This window comes from Larus michahellis, chromosome 1 (genome assembly GCF_964199755.1).
Source record: "Larus michahellis chromosome 1, bLarMic1.1, whole genome shotgun sequence".
Taxonomy (NCBI): domain Eukaryota; kingdom Metazoa; phylum Chordata; class Aves; order Charadriiformes; family Laridae; genus Larus; species Larus michahellis.
Window position 1 is genome coordinate 155,810,786 of NC_133896.1, and position 21,997 is coordinate 155,832,782.

Consider the following 21,997-nt stretch of genomic DNA (forward strand, 5'->3'; position numbering starts at 1 on the left):
AGGGGATTTCATCCACCCTGACATCTGCTGGAGGGACAACACAGCAAGGCACCAGCAATCCAGGATGTTCCTGGAATGCATAGATGACAATTTCCTCCTCCAAATGGTAGAGGAACCAACAAGAAAAGGTGCTATGCCGGACCTTGTTCTCACCAACAGGGAAGGGCTGGTGACGAATGTGAGGCTCAAGGATAACCTTGGCTGCAGTGACCACGAAGCGATAGAATTTAAGATCCTCAGGGCAGCTAGAAGAATATATTCCAAGCTTACAACCCTGGACTTTAGGCACGCAGACTTTGATCGCTTCAGGGATCTGCTGGCCAAAGTGCCATGGGACAAAGCTCTAGAGGGAAGGGGGGCCCAGGACAGCTGGTCAGTATTCAAGGATCACCTTCTCCATGTCCAGGAGCAAACTATACTGACAAAGAGGAAGGCAGGAAAGAATGTGAGGAGACCTGCCTGGATGAACAGGGAGCTCCTGGACACACTGTCACACAAAAAGAAACTTTATAAGGAGTGGAAGAAAGGACAGCTAGAATGGGGGGCATATAAGGAAGCTGTCCAAACAGCAAGAGACCTGGTGAGAAAAGCTAAAGCTCAGTTAGAATTCAATCTAATCTAGCCAAAGATGGACTGACAATTCAGTGGATAAAGAACTGGCTTGACGGCCGCACCCAAAGAGTGGGTGTCAATGGGTCCATGTCCAAGTGGAGGCCAGTGACAAGTGGAGTCCCTCAAGGATCAGCACTGGGACTGGTCTTGTTTGACATCTTCATCAGCGACATGGACAGTGGCATAGAGTGCACCCTCAGCAAGTTTGCTGACGACACCAAGCTGTGTGGGGCGGCTGACACACTGGAGGGAAGGGATGCTATCCAGAGGGATCCTGACAGGCTGGAGTGGTGGGCCCATGAACTCATGAAGTTCAAGAAGACCAAGTGCAAGGTCCTCCATCTGGGTCGAGGCAATCCCAAGGACCGATATAGGCCGGGCAGTGACTGGCTTGAGAGCAGCCCTGAGAGGCTCAACATGAGCCGTCAGTGTGCACTAACAGCCCAGAAAGCCAATCGTATCCTGGGCTGCATCAGGAGCATGGCCAGCAGGTTGAGGGAGGTGGTTCTCCCCCTCTACTCCACTCTCGTGAGACCCCACCTGGAGTGCTGCATCCAATTCTGGAGTCCCTACTACAAGAGAGATATGGACGTGCTGGAATGTGTCCAAAGAAGGGCCACGAGGATGATCAGAGGGCTGGAGCACCTCTCCTATGAGGACAGACTGAGAGAGTTGGGGTTGTTCAGTCTGGAGAAAAGAAAGCTCCAAGGAGACCTTATAGTGGCCTACCAGTATCTTAAGGGGGCCTACAAGAAAGCTGGTGAGGGACTTTCTAGGATATTGGGTAATGGTAGGACTAGAGGGAATGGATTAAAACTAGAGATGGGACAATTCAGACTGGACATTAGGAAGAAGTTCTTCACCATGAGGGTGGTGAGACACTGGAACAGGTTGCCCAGAGAGCTGGTGGAACCCCATCCCTGGAAGTTTTTAAGGCCAGGCTGGATGGGGCTCTGAGCAACCTGATCTAGTGGGAGGTGTCCCTGCCCATGGCAGGGGGGTTGGAACTAGATGATCTTTAAGGTCCCTTCCAACCCTAACAATTCCATGATTCTATGATTCTATTGCCTATGGATAGATGTGGCAAGAGGCAGCAGGTGGGGAATCAAGACTTGACGACAGAAAAGAAACCAGTTCCTCACATCTAGTGCTCCATGTGCCAGGCAAAGGATGATGATGACGGTGCTGGTTCGGATGGGACTGATCAGCTACTGCTATGCAGAGGGAGAAAGTGCTCGGTTTTGTGGTCCACACACAAAAGCCTCTCTTGACCTGTGTGTTTTCAAGGAAGGAAAACCACAGAAACGGAAATCTGGTGCAGCCCTCTGAGGTGACCTTGACACAGAAAAATATGCCTGTATCAACACTGGTATCACAACTGCAGTCACTTTCGGAAGATCTGCACCTTTTTGGCTGTGCTGTCTCAGCTGTGCCTGTTGCAGCTTTAGCACTGTGTTTCCTGAAGAGCAGTAAGTCAGTCCTCTTCGCCCTTGACCACATCAGCCCCTTGTTGTTGATGTTCCTTGTCCGAATGAGAAAGCAACGCTGGTCTTGGATGCGACAATGGCGGCTGCTATCAGAAGGCCTCTTTGACCGCAACAAGGAATTTTTCCCCCCTCCCTCCTTTTTAATTAATAAATGACAAGCACTGTATGCTGCTGTATGGGGGCAATAGCTGCCAGAACTTTCCCAGAAGTCAAATTTTCAAAACCCAGAAGTACTAAATACTTGCATCTCAGACTTTGTGCAGTCTGATTGTAAATAGATTTATAGCAGGCTGCATTCTGAGAGTGAGTTTACATTTCTTTTGCAAAACAACTGAAAACAAAATCTTTCCCACAATGCAGTAAGGAACACTTTATCAATTATACAGCGTATGTTAAACTAGGAAATATTATTTCATATCAATATATTTTATATCATTACATTTACATCATTTACATTTATAAACCTAATACAAAACCACCCTCCTCCATTACAAAACTATGTTATACCTCTGCTTTTACACTCTGTTTTTACAGTATTCTATGTAAATCTTTCCATGTACATGCTTCTCTTTTCCCCTACCAGTTCTGGGGAGGGTCCCCACCATTTAGTGGACTCCCAATCCCGCTCTCACTCACTTTTGCTGATTTGCTGCATTTTTCCACACTCTTCACGTAAACATCAACCGGCAAAATCATTTTGTCTTGTTTCTTGTACTTTGGCTCTTAGGTTTTTTTCTTTCCATGTTTTTCAGTCTCCCACCGGAGCCAGCCTGTCAAGTACTGACTCTCCACCTCGCTAGATACACACATTATGTACGAAGAGAGAAAGCTTATATAAAGTTAACACATTGCACTACCATATATTGCAACTGCAAAGGATTCACACAGGCCTTACAGAGAGAACATGTGAAATGGAGCTCTCTGGGCGAAAGCCCCAGCAGAAAGCGAGCTATATGCTCAACACTCAAATTGTGAGGAAGCGGGGGAACATGAATGAAGCTCTTTCACTCTCAGTCCGAGGTTGGCCGGGACGTGGTCGGGCCCTGTGATGGCTCTAACAATGGTCCAACAAATAACTCCTTCAGTACCCAAACTCAAAGCAGCCCCTCGTCCTTCTCGCGCTCCCGCTCCCACGCCGCTCCCTCGGATGTGCCATCGGGAAGCAGAGCAAGACATTGCCCCGCATGAAAATCACTCCAAGGAAAGGAAACTTCAAAAGAGTAACAGCTGTTTTCCATTTTTTTCAGTTCTTGGGGCAGCTTCACACACAGCTCTGGTGGCACAACTGAGGTGTAACAGCACAGCGGCCACAATGAGCCAAGAATCACCAGAGGCAGGTACTTCATCTACCTTCCCGCCACCAGAAAACGCAAAAGCAGTGGAGGATTCTTCCCCAAATTCCTCCCACTCCATGTTATTTCTGGAACCCTTTGTGTTGCTGAGGTGTAAAACACGGCAGAAAACTCACGTCATAAATGCATCGATTTATTCCACTCTCAAAACCAGAGCTAGTTTTCCAGCACTAATGTGTGGATGGGTTCCGCGTCTTCAAAGCGCGGAGCTGTCAGCTTTGCCATTAGGCACAAGGGAAGTGTTTCTCCAATAGCCAAGACTCAGCGCTACAACTCATTACTTGGAACATGCGATACTCTACGGGAGCTCTACAAAGGGCGACGGCTGAAACCAAGATCCTTTAACAAGTTTTTTAAAAGCCTGGCAACTAAGCGGCGTGCCCAGGCGACCCAAGTCCCGCACCGAGGCGACCTTCCCCCGCCCCGCCGGCTGCCCCGGGGCGGCCCCCGACCCCCCTTGGATGGAGCTCCTCGGTACGAGCGGCACTTCCACCTCCCCGCAGGCTGTTACCGCCGCCCGCCCTCCCCTTCTGCCGCCGGACCCGTTCCCGGGCTGACACCTACCCCCAGCGCCGGGGCTGCCCAACAGCCACCGCGGCCGTTAACGGTCGGCGACGCCCCCCGCCCCGCACGGCGGAGGGGACTTACCGGCTGCCGACCGGCGCGGGAAGCGGCCATAGCCCAGCGGGGCGAGGCGATGGAAGCAGAGAAAGAGGTGGAGAGGGCGCGCACCCCCTTCGGCCGCCGTGACGGGGCGCTCCCGGCCGCCGGGCGGAGGCAGCGCCGCGGGCGGGCGGGGCGGGGTGGCCGCCCCGCCGCCGCTGAGGCTGGCGCTCGTGTCGCGGGGCGGTGGCGGAGGCGGCGCGGGCCCCTCCCGGCCGGAGGGTGGCGCGGCGGGGCCGCGGCGGCGGCGGCGGCAGTGATTGCCGGGGCATGCCGCCGCCGGGAGGAGGGGCTCGGGTAGCGGCGGCTCCGCCGCAGCAGCAGCAAGCAGCAGCGGGAAGAGCGGCGGCGCGACGCGATGGGGCAGGAGCGGTGATGGCGGAACCGGCGGAGCTGCGGCAGGAGTCGGTGGTGGGGTTCCTGGCGGCCCGGGGCGGGCGGGCGCGCAACGCGGAGCTGCTGGAGCATTTCCGGGACTGGCTCAGCCCCTCGGAGCCCGGCCGCCGCGCCGCCGCCCGGCACCACTTCAAGGAGCTGGTCAACGCCGTGGCCACCGTGCGCCAGGAGCCCGGCACCGGCGTCAAGTACGTGCACCTCCGCCGCCGGTACTGCGCCCCGGAGACCCCCGCCGCCGCCCTGAGCCCCGGGGAGGAGGCGGCGGCGGCGGCGGCGGCGGCGGTGGGGGACAGCGCGGAGCGGCCGAGCCCGCCGCCCTCCCCGCGGGCGGGCGCTGAGGAGGCGCCACCGCTGTCGGCGGGCGAGGATGCCGGCGGCAGTCGCCCTCAGCCCGCGGCGCAGCGGGGCGAGCCGCCCCGGCCAAGCGCGGCGGCGGGCGGAGGCCAGCGAAAAAGCTCCCGGCGGGGGCCGCCGCCCGGGCGCGGCGGAGGAGGCGGCGGCGAGGAGGCTGCGGTAGCGGCGGGCCCGGGGCGGCCTCCCCCTCCGCCGGTGGAGGAGGCGGGGGCGGCGGAGGTCGCCCCCGGGGCGGCGGCGGGGAGCGGCCGCAGGGGCCTGCGGGAGGCGGCGCGGGGCGGCTCGCCCCAGCTGAAGCGCGGAGCCCTGCCCGGGGGGGGCCGCGGCCGCGGCGGCGACTCGGACAGCGCCTCGGTGGCCTCGTCGTCCGCCGAGGAGGAGGGGAGCACCACCGGCGCCGTGGCCCTGGACCCCTTGGAGCACGCCTGGATGCTGTCGGCCTCGGACGGGCGGTGGGAGAGCCTGGAGGGGCTGCTGAGCTGCGAGCCAGCGCTGCTCTGCAAGCGGGACTTCATCACTGGCTTCACGGTGTTGCACTGGGCCGCCAAGCACGGGCGGCAGGAGCTGCTGGCCACACTGGTCAACTTTGCCCAGCGGCACCAGCTGCCCGTGGACATCAACGCTCGCACCAGCGGCGGGCACACCGCACTGCACATCGCCGCCATGCACGGCCACGCCGAAGTGGTGAAGCTGCTGGTAGGAGCCTACGACGCCGACGTGGACATCCGTGACTACAGCGGGCGCAAGGCTGCGCAGTACCTGCACCAGGGCACCTCAGGGGACATGCGGAGCCTCGTGGGGGCCCTGGAGGAGGAGGAGGAGGAAGGGGCTGCCGGCAATGGGAGCGGGCGCTGGAGGCTCTCCAAGGTGTTGCCTTCCAACCTCATGAGCTACCGTCTCTCCCACCACCACCACCACCATCACAGCACTGGGGAGGAAGCTGAGGGCACCGAAGGGGCAGCAGTGCCAGGCAAGGGCAAGGAGATGACCAGGAAAGGCTCCGGCAGCGGGCGGATGAAGCCTCGGCTTAATAAGATCCGCTTCAGGACTCAGATCATCCACAACACACCCTCCTTTCGCGGTGACACTGAGGAAGAAGAGCATGAGGAGAAATCCCTGAAAGCGTCGTTCAAGCTCAGGCCAAAGTCCAATGTCTTTGGATAAGGCCACGGAGCAGGAGGTCTGGGAGGTGGGTGCATGGACCAGAGTGCCCTAGGGTGTAGCGCAAAAGGTGAGGCAGGTATGAGTGGGTGCTCATCTACACTCACGTACTCCGGGGAGATGTGTCCTGAGTATCTTGCTTTAACTCAGTTTGGTGGGGCCAGTGAGCCCAGTGAGTCAACAGGGCTCTGGTGGCTTACAACTCCCAAGAGCAGCTCCTTCGGCTGGGCCCTCAGTGCTGAAATCAGAGGCAGCGGGTGTGTTGAGAAACGCTGGGGTGTTTAAAAGCTGTGCTCCTTTCTCTCCAAAGGCAGGCTTCCGGATGGGAAACCTGTGTTAGGGAATCTGCTTGGATTAGCGTGTTGAGTGGGGGAAAGAAAAGTACAAATCCTGTACTCAGCTGGTACTATAAACTACTTAGAAACAACTTGCTATGTAAGAAGAACACCTCAGTAATATGCAAATATACTTTAAGTTTCTCTTTAACAGCAATACCACCTGGCACAGAGTGGAGTTGGGTACTCAAAATGAGATGGTAGATAACGGTTTCCTGTCAGAATCCAAGCTTCAATCCAGCAAAGACTTGAGCCTATGTTGACTTTATTAATTGAAAATTGCCTGATTTGACATCATGAATATATTAAAAAAAAAAAAAATCCATTGCACTGCAAATAATGAATGAAGTTGACCATGTGCAGAAGTCTCTGCTGTCTGAGGTACTACTGAGCTTGCTTATTGCTGTTGGAATACTAATACAAGGTAATGGAAGCAAAGAATCTTTTTATATATTTGGTATCTTCTGTTTTGTCTTAGGCAAAGCAATTTTATTTTAATCACTGTGAATTCTCAAGTGCCAGACATAGCGCAGTTCCAGTTATGAAGTCTGGTCAATTCTTGTTAATGTTGTTTGTGTAACTCACTGCATTTAAAATCAGAAAATTGTGTTGTATGTGCTACCTGTGAAAGTCGTTCTCTTTTAGAAAAGAGCACAGACACCATTGCATGAAATCTTCAAGACACTCTAATATGGTCCTGTAATACGTAATAGCCACAGGTCTGTGTTCACTAGCAACTTGTGTGCCAATCCCTTCAACTGACTTTGTGCAGAAATGGAAAAAAAAAAAAGTAGGGAAAGAAAAAAGGGAGGAGGTGCGAATTCACACACAAGGTGAATAACCAGAACTCTGAAACTCTGTCCCTGTTTATCATCCTGAGTGAAAGCAGTATAATGACATAGTCTAGTAGTCTAGTTAAGTGATGGCAATGGTGTTTGAGTTCTTTTAAACCTGTATTTCTAGAGAAGTGGTAACCAAGGCTTTGAACTGTTGTTTAACAACCTAGTGAGTCTTAATCTGATTGATGAGCCTATCCGTCTGCTAAAGCTTTCAGAAACCTTGAATCTTGTTTCTCTGCTTTAAAGGTAGCAGTTCCAGTGAAATATAGGAGGCAGATTTGTATCCAGACTCGGCTTTCCTTAAGAATGAGGTATTGAGCTGACCCTGGATCCTGAATGCTGCTCAAGGTAGAAGCTCATCTGTGCTTAGATGTTAAGGTACGACCAGTTTCAATGCAACATTTGTCGAAGCGTGTTTCAAGTTGGCTTCCTCAGAATGTACATGCACCTCTGGCTGGTAATTAACCAAAAGTAGATAGGCTTTGACATGTTAAAATCCAAATTCAAGACACTGATTAAATGCATACCACGAGCTCTAGAACACCTCGCAGGGAAACTGCTGCTGGGAGTTGTGCACTTTCAAGGGAACAGCTGCCTGTAGCTGTTGCTGGTGGCTTACATTTCTTGTAGCGACAGGGGAAGGGAGTGCTAACGATTCATTGGATTCATTGAGTTCACAATTTCTGCACTTTGTGTCAAAACCTAATAAATGACAGTATTTGCATAGGCATGTAAGCAACACTTAACTATTCCTGGGAAAAGTTACATAAAAAAAATTGAATCTCTGCATAGATGCTGGTCATTACTTTTGTGCAAAAAGACTAGAAATTGTAGAGGTTCAGCTTTAGATTATAATTTATAAGCTATATTATTATAGATTTCATGTGCCTTCATTTTGGGTTGGTTGCCACAAACGTGATGGGTAATATCGGTCTTGCAAAGCACTTTGGCTTTACGTCTGTGGGACAGGACCAGAAATTTTCCCTCAGCCCTTCAACAAAAGGGACGGGGGGGGGGAATATCATACGAATTATACTGTAGACCTAATTCTTTTGTAACAGAGAAGAGGATTAAATGCGTAAGTCTTAAACTTCCTTCACTCTGGAAGATAAATAGCTTTTTAGACTTCTGTAGAAAGGAAGTTTTCTGACTGATCACTTGCAATGTGAGCCCTCTTCAGCATGGCCACTGCTGAATTGAGCACATATTCCATGCAACTACCTATGTCCAAACCTTACTGAAGTAACTTTCTGCTTTGAGAGTTTATAGTTCTTTCATAGGAGCTGTTGAGTGAAGTGTTTGTCTCTTCATATGCAAATAGCAAAGAATTGCACAAAAATACTGAGTCTTAGATAGCTGTCAGGGTCTGGGGAAAAAAAATAGAGGGTTTCAGTGCTTTGGGATTTGAAATATAGCACACTTTGGATTTTAAAAGACTAACTGGAACATAGTTTTGTCTTGCGTAATACAGTAGACCTTTGGCAATTACTAAGGGAACTTGAAAAAATGGTAAAAAGATGCCTCACTTACAACTCATTATTTGAAGTATCAAAGTGAAACTTTGCTCCTCTTATACTGTTTAGCTGTCAATTAATGCAATTTCACCATAACAGCCCAAAGGTCTTTGCAAGATGGGGTGCAACAGAGCAAACATCTCTGTTGGTGTTTGAGGTATGTTGACAAATGGCTAGATAACCACTAGTGTCTCTCTGCGCTATGGGACGAAAGCACTTTGATTTCACATTATGACTTGTCACATTCCACGTGGTTACTTTTTATAACATGAGCTAAACTTAAGTTTTGTTTGGAGGTAGGAAAGGCTTGATGCCCTGTTTCAGAATATTTACAGTCTAACGGTACTCTTGAGTCAAATATTTTGGATACATTGCCTAGAAAGATGTGAATTTGAAATAAAGTTGTATGGTACAGAAAACTGGAGCACTTAGTGGTGTCTTTAATGGTATGCTTGAAGTTACTGAATGTGTGTTCACTTTTTATGATGGTGTGTAAGGCAGCAAGACTGTAATGTAAACATTTGATATCTTTTATTGTATCCTATGTTTGAAATATTTTAGAGGCTTGGAAGCCTGTCAGGTTTTATTAATACAACTTTTTATGGGTGTCTTTCTGAATGGTTATGAGTTAAGAATCTGTAAGCTTCAGTTTTACTGAAATAAAAAGAGCCCATGAATTGTTTATGCTTGAATTCACTTCTGTATGGTACATGCTTAGGCGCTGCTTGCTTGCATATTGGCTTCTTGGCTGTTAAAACTATGTAACGTTTTGTCTTTTGGGTTGGTTTTTTTCGGGTTTTTTTTTGTTGTTTTTTGTTTTTATTTTCAATCGTGAAGATGTCTGATACAGTATAACACTCAAAGAGTAAGACAAGGAAAAATACAGTTGAGTTGTTTGCAAGACAGTAACATTTTTCTTTGGCAGTTACTCTCTAATGGCTCATGTCAAAGTAAATGAAGACACAACAAGTTTTTTTGTAGAGAAGTATGTCTAAATAAGGGCCTGGGAGAGTGGCATTGCTTAACTTAAAATAGCGTCCTGACCTTATTTCTATGCAGCTAAATATCTCTGACTCTGGGAAGACTAATACTAGTTTTGGTCACTGTGTAAAGGTCAATACCTAATTAAAAAAGGTTTAGGATTAAGGCTTTTTATAATGTGTGTTAACTACAGCTGGCAGCTTCTCTAAAGGGAAGTTTAATTTCGTTACCAAGCTAGACGGTGGGATTTTGGTATATCTAAAAATTCTATTAAGCTGTTGCCTTACCAAAAAATATGTTAAAATTAGTAAACCTCATGCTGCCAGTAACACCTCTCAGAGACATCCAGATTTATGCTTAGACTGAAGAAAGGTTCGGCTGTTACCGTGCTGGTGGATTAGGATGCATGCAGCTCCAAACCAAGTGACCCCAAATCAGTAGTCTGGGGACACTGGTGAGAGGAGAAAGGAGGGGGAGGTGTTTGTGGAAGCTTAGGGGAGAGTCTGGGCATGGGGGAAGCAGCTGAGGTTGTGGGGGAGGAGGAGGACTCAGTAGGAGAGGAGTCTACATGAGCCTTGCTGATCATGCAATGGCTTGACTAGCTGTTTAGAAAATTGTATCTAAACATATATCCCGTTTCCTACAGAATAACACTTGAGAGAGATGACTTGCTGAGAGCTCTAATGTAAATTCATGTCTGATGCTAATTAGTTGGTCCTCTTACCAGCATTTCTCAGTGTAGCTAGTACAGTTTGCAAAAGCACAAATAACTCTTGTGTTGAGTGTAGCTCCAGCTGTTGCAGGAGAGTCCTGGTACATCAGAATGGTCCCACTTAACTTTAGACTTCTCACTGGGAGAGAAGCCCTTCAGCATTGCATTGCTAACTTATTTTTCCATTGGCTAGAAGGGAGGGGTAAGAGGACTACAGTCCTGACTTAATATGCCTTGAGTTATGTGGAATGCATGTGAACCTGAAGGCAATAGATTAAACTTGGGAGACTTCATCCAGAAAAAAAAAATAGTTTAGTAATGCATTTTGTTTCCTTGTTTGCATTGAAGACAAGAAAAAAAAAATAAATGTCAGTTTTTCATGTCCTCAACTGAGTGTGGGGAGAAGGAAGAAGTCTGGGATTACTATTAGGGATTGGGAGAGGGACTAGCTGTTCAGTTTGTGTTAAATCGTGAGCAGTTTGACAGCAGAAATGAAACACATTATTTTGAATTTCCGATTTTGTCGTAACGAAATGTCTTGTCTTATCATTTTTCGGCTGTTGCAGAATTTCTTATATCATTTTTCAGTTTAGCCAAAATGAGTATTGATGTGTCCTAATACACACATTATTGGGAAAACTGAGACAAGCTACCAGGTTTTGGTTGTTTTTAATAAAACTGTGTTACAGGTGAGATATTTCATCTTCTGTGGCAAAACCTGAAGAAACCCTATTCTGAGATTTTTACAAGGAGTTAAGATGCTAGTGGCATGTGGAAGAATTACCTTAAAAGCAGGTCAAGGTGCAAAAGCATTCTGTGTTCTTTCAGATAGAGTAGTCATGCCGAATGAACCATTGTCGTTTAGGTGCACCTACCCTTCTGTATAGACAGCCCCAAACTCTCTCCTCCCCCAGGTGACTGGGAAGCATGAGAAGAAGCTAGCAAGTTATATTAATCTATTTCCAACGCGCCCTTATTTCTTTAAAAGGCAGTTTGCAAGCCTGTGGCAAGACCGTCAAGGGGTGACAATGGAAGTCAACAGATCTGTGTCCATACATGCCTCTGCATCGATGCGGGTAAATCCTTGAAGCTTTCTGCTGTCAGTCTAAAGCAGCCAGCCTACAGAATGCAGCCTTGCGTCAATCCTTGTCCATGAAGAGAGACTTTGGAAACTTAAGATTGGATGTTTCTAAGCACCAGAATAATTCAGTTGCTTGGGCTGTATCTAGAGCTAGCCCTAACTTTAGTTGAAACACTGGGCATTTATTTCCTAGGTATTTTTCCCGTGAAGCTAGAGGCCTTTCACTTTTGCTAGCTGGCTGTTGAGCGCTCCAGTTATTTCACTTTTCAGTTCCTTAGAGTGCCTGAGAAACTGGTAGTAGAGTGGGCATAAATAACAGGTACCTCTTTTTGAAGCTGGGTGGGGTGGTTGGTTTTTCTGATGGTGTGGGGTTTTTTATGTTTAAAAAAAGATAAAGGATGTCCACAGCATTTGTCGGGGCACAGAAATCCCTTGGGACAGTTCATACTAAAGAGGTGCTGTCCCTGTTACTGCTTTCAATACAGAAAGACCAAATTAATTGTGCAGGCTGTAAAGACGTGCTCTGTTCACTGGACATAAACTTGCATGTCAGAAAGCCTCAAAGTACCAGAAAAAAATGTTTGTAACACTGGAATATATAAGGACATTTATATTTGCTATTTCTTTTCCTTGTTACCTATCACATAGTATCTCACTATAGGTCTGTCTTATGGAAGTAACTGTGTGACAATTTGGGAGAGTAGAATTAAAGGGATGCAGCTAGGTCCTGCTGGTTCAGCTGCCTCCTGCAGCAGGATTGCTGGCTACCAACCTCACTCTTGACTTCTGCCTCTTAAAACTTCCCCTTTGGTCACAGATGGGCTGAATGGCATAGACCGCAGGTATCGTAGCTGCCACCCCACGCAGTCTGCAGCTGCAGAGTGTGGGCTGCAGCACTGGTACATCTGAAGCCTTTTGAAGCTGCTGGCAGTACTTCTCATGATGGGGGTGGAAGCAGAGATGCTACGTCATTTCATCTGGCTGTGACATTTATGCAGATATTACACTTTCACAGGTGAATAAATGGCATGAACTGAACCACGGATGAAAGTGGAGTGCTTAGGAGACTTTTACATTTAAGTAGTGCCAACTACCTTGTATAACAGATATGGCTAATGAGAGTATGTTATTAATCTTTAGCCACTGCTAGAAATCAGTTGGATCAACACTGAACAGCTGCTACTGGAAACTACTGCAGAGGGGTTGCGGCAAAATTATCCTATCTGTTCTTAAGATACGTCATTTGTTAAGGATGTTTTTTCATTGCATAGGAGTTGCAAAATGAGTTAGTTGCATGGTGGGTAATAGCTTGCATTACTATATCCCAGTAAGTGTATCTTTTAAGGGCTGTATAGTAGTAGCTCACTGATAGCCATCACAGTGATAGGAAGTATTGGGCTTTTGGGTTTTAACCTGAAATTTTCTCATCTTCTAAAGCTTGTTTCAAGTTCCTGTAGCAATCTCAAATTCCTTTTAGCAAAATTTTTGTTGATTAAAGTCATCCTCAAAAGACTCATTGTGGGGGGGAGGGGAGAAGAAGAGTTGTCTAGCTGAAAACACAGATGCTCTTGGCCACAAAAGTCCAGAGTCTTCCATATTTTAAAACAAAACCATTTCTTCAATTCATTATAAAAATGCAAAACAGCAAAAAAAGCAAATAACTTGTGTTTGATCTGTAAGACGCGCATCTCCAGTAACAGTGTCACCCCAGAGTGCCCACATCTGTGAAGTGCTGGGTGGTTCTCAAACTTGTGTGTGCAGGAGAAATGTGGTAGTGGCCTTTCTCCAGAGTTTATATTTGTGGGGCTCAAGCTAGATGAGAACCCAGACCCTGATCTGGAGTAAATTCACCTAAGTAATGTTTGTCAACAGGCGAGTACAGATAAATGGAGGCTTCTGCTGAGGGACTGTGTTTTTTGCTCTCTGATAGCCAGCTGTACAGAACAGCGGTCACGATTTTTACATTGTAGCAAAGTTTAAGATTTAACCTCTCAGAACAGATGAAAACTCACCAGATTCTGAATTAAAATGGGACTCCTCCTAGACTGGAACAGCCTGGCTGAAAACAAAGCAACCAGTTTTCCACTAGATAGCAAAGCCCTGCCATGAAAATGTCTCGCTGATGGTGCTTGGCAAAGTGCAGAGCTCTCAGGGGTGCCATGCTGTGCATGTTCATTCATCCATTCTGCACCTACCTCCTTCTTTCCTGGCTACTTCCCATTATTTTCCTATTTTTTAGTAGCTTGAATTGCACAAATGTTGATTAATAGATCTATAAAGCTCAGAAAATGGGGATGGCTTCAAATAAGGAGATCTCTTTGTTAAGAATTAAATGGAAAAACTAAACATACGCTTTTCTCTTCTACTTTAAACTTCAAGAGTGGGAAGAAAAAAATAGCATTGATGATAAAGGTCTCCACATATAGCATTCTAATTGTAGAGTAGACAAGAAAACTTAAAGTTGGTGAGCAAATGTAGAAAAAGACCACACTTTCTCCTCAATGATTGCGGTATTGTGTACCTTAAAGGCAACACTGTGAATAATAGACCACTTTGTACAAGAAATACTAAGCATAGTTCACAGGATTTCTATTGATTATTCCATTAGCTGTGTCAAAACTAGTGTCTTTTATGATGGGTCATAAATGTGAGTTCTGTCTAACCTGAATGCCCACCTCATCCTCCTTTGCAGGTGAGTCCCTTCATCCCTGCATAGACAAATTCAAATTCTGGAAAACTTTGTCTCACATCCTATTAAAAGTAGATGACTGTAACTTTACAGGTGACTAATCACTTTGAAACTTCACTTCCTTACACACCCTTCAAACTGAATGCCTGAGCTAAAGACAAGGGGGAAAAAAAGTAACCCATCTCAAACATGCCAGCTCACACAGTGACTGAGTAGTACAAGGCAACAGCTCCTTTTTTTGATCACTGAATGGCTTTAGTGTTCCCCATTCCACACTGGTGCTCTTCAGGGGTCCTCTTCTAGTGCCTGGTTTAAATCCCGCTGACCTCTACAGAAAACAGCTATTACTCTAGTGGATCGAATTGCCTACTCAGAGAATATTGCTTTTTCCCCAGTGATCTTTTTATAAAGGAATTATTACCATGAGGTACAGAGCTATTGTTGCCAGGATAGCTTTCTATGGTCCTTTACGGCCTCCTGAAGGTTTCACCTGCTCTTTTGACTTGAAGTTGAATGAAACAACAGGGAAGTGATACTGAGGAAGTGAAATTTGATTGATTGGGAGTGGAGGAAGTATATCAGGCTGTCAAAACTTCTGTTGACAGCACTGCTGCTACTACTGGTTGTAGGTTGGTATTGCTAAATCACAGTTGGTATGCCGTTATACCAGGTGTTGTTCAAATACAAGAAAGGATGCGGCTCCTCACCCACTGTCCCTAGAATCTTTGTAGCCTGCTCAAACGGTGGCAGCCAGGCAGGGATCATATATGCAAAGCAGATCAAGTGTATATGTACACAAACAAAAAAGAAAAGGCATGCCACTTTTGGCTAGATGTTTTCCTACTTTTCCCTCACACCTCATTAGGACTCTCCTGGGAGCTAGTCAACTCATTTAACTTCTAGAACATTTGGCATTTGTGAAATTTCAGATAGCATTGAAGGGATATCGTTGGCCTAAATCTTCAAACCTGCATTCTTAAAACCTAGTTTAAACAACACAATTGAATTCAGGCTATACTGATTTGATATTCCTATGAAGGAACTTAAGCCCAGCCTAGTCAATTAATGTATGTGAAAATCAATGTGTGACTGCAAGACTGGCTACAAGGCATTACCTGACAACTTGCATTTACAACCTGGGCTTCATACCTAACTACGGTAATGATGAGTGCTACAGAAAATCCACTTTGGCTGTTCCTACACTAATGTTTACAAAACAACTGCAGAAAGAAAAAAATCTCAGTTAAAAAATTGATATTTGAAATTTAGTCTAATTTTGTAGTGTAATTTTAACTATACGCCAGTTAAGAATCTCACTAACCCTGCTGCTCCCTAAAATCTGCTTTTTGATTTGGAAATGTGAGAAAGAAAAAAAAAAAAGGCAATTGTTGTTATAGGATCCTCAGGTTCCTATGTTTCATGACGACAGCAGTGTTACCCTACCCATACAGAGCATCTCTGGATTCTCTACCGCCACTACTAAATTGCTTCCAATCCACATAAAAGAATGGGAAACACTGCTGTAAAATATACCCCCAAAATCCTAAACCTGAAGAAATGAGGCACACAAATGCTGTATGAGTTCTCCAAGTTAACACAGGAAGGCTGTGAGTAAGTAGAAAATATAATGTACTGTACCTGAAAAAAGAGCTGTTCAACCAAATTCTCATTAAATATTCAATCCTACAATCTTAAATATGGAATTTATGTGGGAGTCAAATATTTGCTAATCTTAGAGGTTTTGACTAACATCTTTAAATAGTCACAGCTTCTTCACTCCCATGAATAACTTTGCATTTGCTACTTGTCTCCCATTTTTTTCTCCACCCTGTGGCTTACAATAACAATGTGGCAATTCATGAATGAGTGGGTGACATTAAATGTCACTGTTAATCCTAGCTGGTATTGATGTAAAAGGTCTATTTGTATTTGCTGGCTAAATCCTGCATCTAACAGAAGGCATTTATTAGTTCTGTTGTTAGAATAATAGTTTCTTTAATGACACAGTGATGCAGTATCTGATTGTGCACAGAAGCAGAAAAGACAGCTGATGGAATTACAGTGCAATTTACAAATTGCAGTCTCACAGAGAGATAATAATAAAATTTTAGGCTTTTTTTTCTAAAAATTGCTCTGTATTACACTAATTTATGTACATAGCTTCTACTCCACTCCAGAGCTATGATTAACTAGAACTTCCTTATGATTAACCTTAGCCACACTTTCGTCATGTCAAGTGCAAGAATAGATTTGGTGCCGGCATGCATCTGCCAACTCGTATTTTATCAGCAGCAGTGTTAGCATCTTGATTGAGCAGGATCTACGGGACTAATATGGTCATCAAGAAGTTAAATAACTGTATCAGGTTTTTTTTTTTTAATCTTTTTATAGTCAAAGGAGGGAACAAGGACTTTCTGAGGATAAGTACTTTTAAACCAACATAAATTTTTATGGTAATTACTCAATAGAGAACCAGAGTTCTCCATCATTTGCACACCACAAACCATGTCACAGCAAATTATGGCATAGCAGACCAGTTGTTAGTCCACAGATTACAGAATAACTTCAAGGAAGTACCTCAATCCAACTTTTATTTCTTTCATTATGTTCTGATAATTGCAAATTGAGCCAGACGTAACTTCAAAAGAGCCATATTAATGTACAAGCTCTATGCCATTGTGTGAATAGCCAGCTGCCTCTCCATGGACTGCCACACAATACTCCACACCTCAAAGCTTAAGAACTGCTACTCCAGGATAAAAAGGCACCTTCCTTGATTTGGAAACACCAAAATACCCCGGAAGAATGTTTGATGTTTTGGGATCCTGGCCATCAGCAAAGCTCTGAAGTAGCAAGCCAGCACCTGGAGGTGTCTTTATGCACAATTCTTGACCCTATACTATGGTTTGATGTTACACCTATGGAGGCCCACCTGGGCTTCTGCTGGAAAGACCCAGCAGGAAATTCCCCCTGCTCCATCCCCATCCTACTCCCAAATATATGCACCCACAGCCTCTTACACAGGACCGACCAGTTGTGCAGGCTGAGGCCCTTTAGCCCGTAACCCAACTGAAAGCTAAACTGCCACGGCCTTTGAAATGAATTCTGGTCTGGCTGAGGACTTCGGTGCTTGGGGAGGTTAGTTCCACCTCAGGGTCAAGAGCAGACAAACAGGGATTTTATGAAAGCACCTTTTGACTTGGACAGTGGGAAATATTTAGAAACCAAAATCCACAAAGGCACTTGGCTCTTACTTGTTTTCTCGAAAGGTATTGGGAAGATCACATGTGAGGTTATAGAGTCTATTCTTTGGGGCAGGGGGGGTAACAGGGCAATGGATCTTGTATGACTAGCTAAACTAAGGTAATTTTATGTTTCTAACTCTGAAGTCATTCTCACTGCATCTCTTTTCAAATCGATTCCTTTTTCCGCTTCTCCTAGGAGCTCTATGGATTTGTTTCCTCACCTCATGTATAAGCGTAAGCTGTTTGGCACTCCATACAAGTAGGTACTGGTGTTCACAGTGGGGAGCTTCTGGGGCAGAGGAATGGTCATCTGCAGCATTCTTTACAAACTATTCAGCAGTCATTAATGGGAAAGAAGAAATAAAAAGGAACATTGATTGGAAAACAGAACAGATGACTAAGCAGAAACCTAACACCTCCCTAGTTTTCACTCCGTGTTATATTGAACTCCAGCTCTCCCAAGCTAAGATTGTCAAAGAACAGGAACTGAAGCTCAGAACCCGTCAAGCTTACCTCTGCTCACACAAGATTTAAAAGAAACAATGGTCAGAAAGCAAGCAGTGAAAATTTGAGCTGAACTAACCAAGTCCTCCTTAACAAATTTTTGTGGTTTTGACCAAAAAAAAAAAATGAAACCAGAAGTAGTGAAAAGTTTAAGAGAACGATAAAAGAACTAAATAAAAGTATTTTAAAAGCCCCCTTTAAAATTATTGGTATAAAGTCTAGAACAGCTGGCTCCTGCTTTACCAGAAAATGAATAATAACAATAACCTTCAATCAGAGCTCCTTATCCTGCCAAGGTTTCTACATTGTTGTAGCCCCTAAATGCTGTTTTGAATTTAAGAACATGATTTCTGGTTTGTTTTTTTTTTTAAATCACCATGGAAAGCATTCCATTCTTCAGCAATTTTGTATGTGTAACAGTTTTGCTGTATTTATTTTCTTTCGTTCTTTTCTAATGAATTTGGTATTTTAAAAGGGTCAGAACTGGAGCTAGTACTGATCAAGAACACTCTTGCCATCTGCAATTGAATAGTTTATATCAAAATTTTCCAAGCTGGACATGGGGATTTCCTCACGCTATTTAATGAAAGATGCATGGCTAAATCTCCTTTACTCTTCTAAAAGTCCCAAATTCATCCTGTCTACACTATCTAGACCTCCCATGTACATTTACAGCTTTAAGCTGTTCTCTTTAAAAGCTTTGCTGGGACTCCAGAAAGTCCCTTCCTATGCAAATACCTCAGCATCGCAGTTCCACTGCAGTCTAGCAGCAGTGACTGTCACCTTGGGGCAGCAGGACAAGAGGCAGTAACCGCAGCTGGCGTTGTAGTGTTTTAAGGAACAGGCTGTGTACCGATACCAACTCAAAAAGAGCAACCCTTACGCAGGAAAACATGCATTATGCCAGCAGTAACCCAGACTGACGTGGTTGCATCTTGCATCTGAATGAGACTTTTGACCATCTTTGTATTATTTCTCTGTCTTTTTGAGCTTAGGTGGAAGGGACAAAACCTGAGCATTTGACGCTGGTTTGTTGACATGAGGAGAAACAGTGACACTGTAAATTCACAGGAACTGGGGAGAAAAAAGGTAAACTAACTGTGAGTAACGCTCAGTCCAAAGGCATAGCTTTCTCCAACACTGTTTAGAGAATGCCTGACAGCTACTCAAGGCCTTTGCTTCTTACTGTAAGGGGTACACACACTGTGCCCCCAAACGAACTGGTTTTCCTGCTATGCTCAGCAGCTCTACATGGAGAAAAAGACGATGCAGCATTATGAATCCTGCAGAAAAATTACAAACTCTTTTAGCCAGGGAACAGACTCCTTTACACAATTATACAGCACAGTTCAGGTACCTTAGCTCCCAGGTGCTGCAGTGACAGAGCTCTGCCAACCTACGTGCTCCTTGCCTCTGAACGAGGAGGTACCAGTCCTCTGCCAGCCCCCCTCACACCGGGTGGAAGCGCTCGACCTCTTCTAAGCACTGGCTCTGGTGCTTGCCTGAACAAATGAAGCGCCGATTGAAATTGCTGTGCTGACCAAAAAAAATCCCTGTCAAAAAAAAAAAGAGGTGAGCAGTTTCTGCCAGGTGAGAATTGGTTCACCAGTTCTAGTCTGAGGGACAGAGGTGGTTCAAGAGAAGGGAAAAAGCTATGTGGCTGCAAGCAGGGCTGGAGGCGTTAGGTTAGGACTGATGGAGAACGGCTGGACTGCCTCCTCTGGCAGTGGCAAACCGCTAGTAATCCTCAGATGTACTGTGCAGCTATACCCCTATGTTTATATGTGCTCTTAGTGCTTCCTAAACACCATGTAATACAGTTTAATTTAAACCTCTTTTACTGTCATTCCCAGGCTAATGGCAGTTATTTTCTTTGTGGCTTCTCGAGTTTCCTTAATGCCAGAATTCACACAGATGTATTTTGCAAGTACAATTTCCATGCCTTAAATTTGTATCTTACTTATGCTAATGCATTTTCCATCTAGCCTAGCCTTTCTTGCCTGTGAGGACTTCTGTCTTCTGCTTCCCAAGACAAGTGAAGCATCACCTCTCCTGAGACCAGCAAATGCTTTCAATGCAGCACTCAGCAAATAGCAACGCATGAGCAACCTGATGAAAAAATTATTGTGTAACTGAAGAGGTTGGTCCCTTAAGTGTGCTCAGAGAGTAATAAGCACAAGGAGACCAGCCAAATCAGAACAAAAATGGAACGAAGACATCCTAACTGCTTAAATATGCTTGCTTGTAAATGACAATGAAGCCTCGATAGCCAGAACCTGGTGTACCAGAAGACTAGTTGAGCTGAATACTAGCCTCCTACTGCTTGGAGTGATTGCCACCAGAAGGATCTCTGTGCTGTGTTTTAAAGTTATTGTTTCTTTGCTTTGTTGTATGCCAAAATACTTTTTTCTTTCTTTTTTTTTTTTTTATTTTAAATGCACAGAGTACATAGTGTTTCTGGAAAGCAAGTAAACACCACATTGCAGTAATATACCCTTTCAAATAATGACATACTGCCAAAGCACTCTGATTGGAAAGTTTCCACTGAATTATATATGAAAATGAGGCTTTATCCTTACTGTTCCGTTTACACCGCACACACCTTATGGTCCCACCTTCCATCACATTAGTACAAAGGTGCCTCTGCAAATGGATTCCTCTTTCCAGAAATAAGCATTTCCACATCAAGATGGTTAACCCATTACAAGGCAGTACAGTTCACGTGCAGATAAGGTTTTAGAGCTGAGACATCCTGCCCTTAAAAGTAGGAATGTCTCTTATATTTTTGACAGAAATGTTTTTTCCCCCCTCTGTATTCACAGCAGCAAACAGCTGTTTGATAATGGTCTTGCAAAGACAGCAAATACGACTTTTAGGAAGATCAAGAAGGAGAAGCAAGCTGAAGCATGGATTGAAAACCAAGCACAAAGTGGTCTGAAAATCTGAGGTGAAACAGAAGAGTGAGCAACAGAGCTGCACCTGGGCAGCAATACCAAGGCAGTAGTCACGTTTTCTCAGCAGAATCAGTCAGAGCATGGACTTGAGACCCTCAGTCCCTCTGCTCTTAGCGGAGAGAGGCTGATGCTTCAAGGGCTGACCCAGAGGGAGGGGGCTTCCCACCCTCTGGAGTTTGCCCTGAATTGGGGCTGCATTGCAGGTGCCACTCACAAACAGGGAGGAGGTCACAAAAAATCAGTGTTCTAATGGCTATTCCTTAAATTCGTAGATACAGGAAATCTAAATGGGTTACGCTGTCAGTAAGAATTTCTGCTTACTTTAACATCCATGCGGAGGTCTCTCCCTCATCATATTAAAGTTGTTTCCGAACAAGAGGTTTTGATTTTCTTCCATTGGCTCAAGACGCCTCCATCTGTGCACAGCGTAGGCTGGGAGCCCCAGGCAGATTCATTTTCTCCAAGTCCTGCCAGCAAACCAGGACCGGGGCCCCTCAGGACCCTCACCAGAGGAGATGGGCAGCAGGGCCTGCAACGACTGTCTCCTTATGGCTATTTGCATCCCCCTCCTGCTCTCTCTTGTTCCCACCTGGAAAGCAACTTACAAGTACAAATGTGGGAATTATTTCGCAGAGAATCTTCAGTAATGCTGCAACATTTTGTGAATTGATGCTGGGTTTCAACTGTCTATTAAAAAGAAAAATCTTTTTGAAGAAAACCACTTGTTTCACTTCTGCTTTTTTCAAAATTAAATGCATTTCTTTTCAGCTTTCTGTTTTGGTAGTTCCCTGAAATTTACTTTTTAGTAAGTTAAATATGAATGACAATGCTCAAAGCAGAAAGAATAATGTATTTATCCTGAAATTATTTTTCGCATACCTTTTGATTTCACTAGCCGTTTCTGAAAGGTTTGTGTTTCGATGCAGCTCAAAATTATTTTTTCCTCTCATTTTTTTCTGAACTATCTGTGATTCAAAACATCCATTATCTTCGCTATCCTACTTCCATGTAACTTGAATAACCAGGTCCTGCTTTCAGAGAAGATTTTTTCATTACTGGTAATTTTATGCAGAGATTCTTAACTTTCTGATAAAAGAAATGGAAATATTTGAGATCCT

At 45.3% G+C, this 21,997-nt stretch overlaps 2 protein-coding genes across 3 annotated transcripts in view; one reads left to right on the top strand and one right to left on the bottom strand.

The window, feature by feature from the left end:
- Nucleotides 1–4,340, bottom strand: part of SEPTIN10 (septin 10) — a 36,120-nt gene extending 31,780 nt beyond the window's left edge. Inside the window, exon 1 of one of the 2 annotated variants that reach the window (XM_074560666.1) lies at nucleotides 4,100–4,340. In XM_074560666.1, coding sequence (XP_074416767.1) covers nucleotides 4,100–4,129 — 30 coding nt within the window. In that variant the 5' untranslated portion in view covers nucleotides 4,130–4,340. The remainder of the gene's footprint in view (nucleotides 1–4,099) is intronic. The other variant, XM_074560672.1, reaches the window with a different exon arrangement.
- Nucleotides 4,341–4,362: 22 nt separating this feature from the next.
- SOWAHC (sosondowah ankyrin repeat domain family member C) lies at nucleotides 4,363–9,405 on the top strand. Its single transcript, XM_074560634.1, has one exon. The coding sequence runs from the start codon at nucleotides 4,385–4,387 to the stop codon at nucleotides 6,026–6,028; it is 1,644 nt and encodes a 547-aa protein (XP_074416735.1). The 5' UTR covers nucleotides 4,363–4,384; the 3' UTR covers nucleotides 6,029–9,405.
- The last annotated feature ends 12,592 nt before the right edge of the window (nucleotides 9,406–21,997 follow it).

Bases quoted from the DNA above. Each gene is read 5' to 3' on its own strand.
- SOWAHC (XM_074560634.1), top strand. From the start codon at position 4,385: ATGCCGCCGCCGGGAGGAGGGGCTCGGGTAGCGGCGGCTCCGCCGCAG.